This window comes from Egretta garzetta, unplaced genomic scaffold, assembly GCF_000687185.1.
Source record: "Egretta garzetta isolate BGI_Z169 unplaced genomic scaffold, ASM68718v1 scaffold575, whole genome shotgun sequence".
NCBI lineage: Eukaryota > Metazoa > Chordata > Aves > Pelecaniformes > Ardeidae > Egretta > Egretta garzetta.
In genome coordinates, this window is record NW_009259790.1 from 1,048,010 (window position 1) to 1,052,759 (window position 4,750).

Below are 4,750 nucleotides of genomic sequence, written 5' to 3' on the forward strand. Positions count from 1 at the left end.
GAGGCACAGGAGACTTTGGCTTCTCTGGCCCCGCAGTGCGAGGTAGGGCTCAGCCCTTGCCTGCATAACCGCATCCCGCCCCTCATGTTGGCTGCCAAAGCCCCCCAGAAGTGGTGTTTCACCTCGTTTTAAATCCTAAAGCCTGACCTTGAGCAGGACACTGGTTCCCAGCATGAGTGATGCTGGTCTCGGGGATCTTCCCTACCTCAACTGTACAAAATCGCAGGAAATATTCTGAGAAAACAAATGACCAAAAGAAAATAGTAATAATAAAAAAACAATAATAAGAACCTACTAACGGGCAGTTGGTGAGAGAGGTGAGAAGCATGACTAGTGGAAAAAGTGGTCCCTTCCAGTGTTGAGGGTGTACGGTTGCTGTTTCTCTAACTCAGGCCTGAAGAGGATGTGTTGGTTGTGGATGTGTTCTTTTCTGGCCTCCGTGTTACAGTGAGGCGGTGTGGAGGTGTGCTAAATCCTGAGGTTTTTGAGGTGTTTGTGAGGGGAAATATTTAAAAGCTTTGCATGAGAATTGCGACCCATAAACTTTAGGACTGGAGGAAGCGTAGCCACGTGAACAGGCCCGCATGGAGAGTTATTCGGTAGGATGGAGGAAGAAATTTTAATAGATACTTCCCGTAAGTATAAAGGATCACTTACTATGTCTAAAACACACGGGCATTGGTTTTTTGTTTTTTTTTTTTTTTTTTTTAAGAAGGGAGGTGCTTTAGAAAGTGCTTTCATGGGTCTACTTATACAGCTTCGGTAATGGAAGTTGCAGACGAGACTCTGCACCTGAAAGTTAGATTGTACGTTGTTCTCCCACCCTGACTTCATACATGGTGAGATCTGTCGCCAAAGACAGTATGAAAAAATTGAAGAGTTAAACTGGCGTAACTAAATGCTACATGTTTTACGGATAGCAGTCATTTCTGAAAATGAAACTGAAAATGAAAACACTTCAGTTGTATTTTTCTCTGTTTTGGTAGGAAGAAAACAAAAGATGTTTATGGAGAAAGAGATGAGGAGGAAAAAAAGATTATTGTGGGGAAACCTGTTAATTAGCATTGTGAAAAATGCAAGGAACAGTCAAATATTTTAAACCATGGAAAAAGGAAGTTTCTCTAATGTTTCAGGACTTGACACAATATAGACTAAATGCTAATTCTTAAGTTTTTAAGAGTCAGCATTTTCATACGGAAACCTCAGCCTTTCAATGATGAATTCAGGCTGGGACTAGCCTTGTGCAAATTTGTGCAAATTGGAGCCTAAATCTTCCTAGAAGACACATCGTTGGGAGCTCTGTTTGAATTCTGTCTCTCAAAGGGTAAGGTGGCAACTCTTGTGGCATAAAGCCTCATTGTGTAGTTATTTTTAATACTTCTAATATTTTTTTTTTCAACAATAAAGAGATACAGGTTTATGAGGAGAGAAAACATTTAATTACTTAGAGTAATGCCTAAGGTGACATTAATGCTAGTAGTTCAGTTGCATGGCTAACCTACCCATGTGTAGCCCTTGCCAAGACCTATATGACTCTTCCACCAATTTTGATTAGACAGCAAGATAACAAAGGGAACACTAATTTTGCGTGCTTTGCCAAGCATTACTGCTATACAATATTGTACAGTATTTTTCTAGAATAATGTAAGTGAAACAGATCAGGACAGGGAAATGTGTATCATTATCATGCTTTTTTCAGATAAAGGAGATAGCTAATGTTAACATCATCAAATTTAAACACTTCCTTTTTTTATTGTCTGTAACAGCACTGTCTATGCTTATTTCCCGCCCTGTTTTAGCCCGTAAAAGTAAAAGGGCTGTTACTAAAATGTAGGTAGAAGAACCTCTTTCCGTAATGGCTATAATTATTTTTAATGTATATTTTTTTAGCTACAATGTATCTCTAGTGGATGTGAAGGTAACTTCTGGTTGATTTGAGCATTACTTTAATATTACTAATGCTACTTTCTAATTACATACTCATATTTTAATGGACAGTGTTGAATAGGCTAAACTTTGAAGGGAAGTAACACAAGGATACAAGATTTACGTACTTGTCAAGAATTAGGGCTGTTGTCACTTGTTTAATGACAGTTTCAAAAAACATATAAAAATGTGATTAATTCAGGATGAGGAAGTAGAATCATCATAATGTTGTATGAGGTAGTATTTAAATTAGGTCTGTGTTTATTTTACCTTAAATTTGTACCCTCCGAACCTGTATTAGAGCAAGTAAAGGAATTGCAGTCTGAAATTTTGCATAAAAGTCTTCAAGAAGTATGTAAAAGCGATCTGAGATTTATTTTTTGTAACCTATATGCTACATCTGGTGCTGAAAAAGAGCTCTACCTATAAAGAATTGGATGAAAATCCTGGTTTCCTTTACTTGCATAGTCCATTTTCTTCTGCTGTAGGTGTGGATATTTCTGTCAGGAGAGAAGTTTGTTTTAAAAATAGGAGAGCATGACCATGAACAAAAAAAATGACAAGGGTCACAGAGGCAGGTGCTGTACCTGAGCCGATGTTTGACTGAGTAGATGTTGATGGGAGGAGTCTCTTTAAGTTTCTTAGTTTTTGCGACCTTACACTTATGTTTTCACAACTATTTTTAGACTTGTGTATGAACTTCCTTTTTTATTGCAATTGTCTAAATATAGCCTTTTTTCTCAGTAATGCTGTTTTTATACATTCTGTGTTTTGTATTTGTGTGTGACTGCAGTTTTTACCACTATCCTGAATCAGTAGTAGGATATTTTGGTCAGTTTGTAATACACTGTTAGTCTTTAAATCAACTAGAGTTGATCACAATTGGTGCTCTTGTCTGAAAATATGCTTTTTCTTTTTTTAAAGACTTAGATTAGAAAATGAAGACTGTAGAAGAGCAAAAGCTTAAACAGAGTTGGTAGAGATTTATTTTTACCTTCCATCTACTTGAAACAAAACAAAAATTTTCTAGGCTTATTACAAAAAAAAAAATCCTCTGCTTGAAAAAACATGCAACTTAATCTTTCAATTTTTAAAAAATGTTAGACTGTTTTTTGTCTTCTACCTGCAAAATTTCTGTGTTAAGCACAGCAATAGAAGAATTCTGAAGATAGGCAGTGAGCAGAAACCTCGGCCAGCCCTCAATATGCACTTTATGTGGCCTCATAGCCCTGTTAATAGTGAAGGTGATCTGAACTGCTTATGGAAATTATTGGTTGTAATCATGTATAGTCATAATTGCTATTAGTACAAATTTACAAGTAAAATAAAGACAAAATACACGTTATGCTGCACTCGGTGTAAATTTAAGGCTGTTTGATATCACATGCTTTAGTCTTTTAGGACATCAGTTAGCATAGTGAAAATTTGTAGGTTTTCTGTCTTTACGCTTTTTTTATATTGTTCACAGTCTGGTATCTATCTGCAAACCATTTCTGTGTCATCAAATGGATACCAAGATGCCGAAGAGATGTGAATTTAAAAGCTAACATGTATTGTGTTTGGAAGACAAACTTAACCCACATACTTAGTATTTTAATTTGATAGATGTTTTTCAAGTCGCAAAGTTATTAATTACATGCATTTGTTCTGAAGTAGTCTGAAACTGTAAATATAAAGAGAAATGCATTATGCCTATTCTTGCAGGTATGTGGATAGCGGTAAGGCTGTAGGAGTGATGAGTTTTGAAACAGTAGAGAAAATCTGCAGGTTTGTGTATATTCAGTGTTACTGTGCATGAGGGGTTGTACTAAAACTTGCTATTTAATTGTTGTCCTTATTTCTCAGTTATGTGATTTATTATAAGGCATTTAGATGCATAGGCGTGTGTCTTTTTTTGGCAATGCATGCATGGTAAAAAGACTGAATATAATTTAATAAAATTGTAGCCTCTGAAGGACCACAAAGTGGAGTAGTAGGGCTTATATAAATTTAACCTTACCTTCACAGTGGCATAACTGGCATAGTTGTTTCGAAGTTAAAACCTACTTGGTGTGGGGTTTCTCTCTAGAGTCCTGTACTAGCATTGAACGTTGTTTGCATCTCTGCCTGAGTTTGCATGCATCTGAGTACTTGACTAACAGAACCAAACCTCAGACATCACGTGTCTGCACAGTTTGAGTCAGAGGTCAAAATCGGAAGTATAACTTCTTGAAAATCCACTGTAATCAGCTAAATAAGAATGTGAAGCTTAGTTAGCTAGCAGCTACATTTGTGTGGTTTTTTTTCTATTGTTTTCTTTATTCTGGCATTGTGTATTATAGTCCGTGGGGTTTTCCTTCTCCTAATCCCGCATTTAAGATGAAACAAAGGCAGAATAATTTTAGTTGCTTGGAACTTACTCATGCAGTTTTGATAATTGGCTTTCAGTCTATGCATATATTAGTTGTATGTTCTTTGAGAGGAAAAGAATAGGATGACTTTAATTCCAGGGAGGTCACAGAGGTTTTTGAAGGATATTTTGAACTTACGCTTATAATAAAGAAATGATAGAGGTGATGTAGGTTGATTAAACAATAAATTTTACACATATTCATGGGAGTTTATAAAGCGTTTTCAACAAGTAAAGTATTATGCTATTTGTTGGTGAAATGCTTGAGAAGTTAAAGATTGCCTTGCATAGTTGCTTGTATAGTAACAAGGTAGATTTTATAGGTGTTAATCAGGAAGAACTATGCTGGTAGTTAAATTTTAAGGGATTTATTGTAACAATTGCTCTTGGTTCACCTGACTTAAAACTCTCTCTGCAGTAAGGTTGTTTGACAGT

The 4,750-nt window shown here is 36.1% G+C and overlaps 1 protein-coding gene across 1 annotated transcript in view; it reads left to right on the forward strand.

Annotated features, from left to right (window-relative positions):
- Positions 1–4,750, forward strand: part of SNX29 (sorting nexin 29) — a 138,382-nt gene that overhangs the window by 727 nt on the left and 132,905 nt on the right. Inside the window, exon 2 of the mRNA XM_009639592.2 lies at positions 4–42. Coding sequence (XP_009637887.2) covers positions 4–42 — 39 coding nt within the window. The remainder of the gene's footprint in view (positions 1–3; positions 43–4,750) is intronic.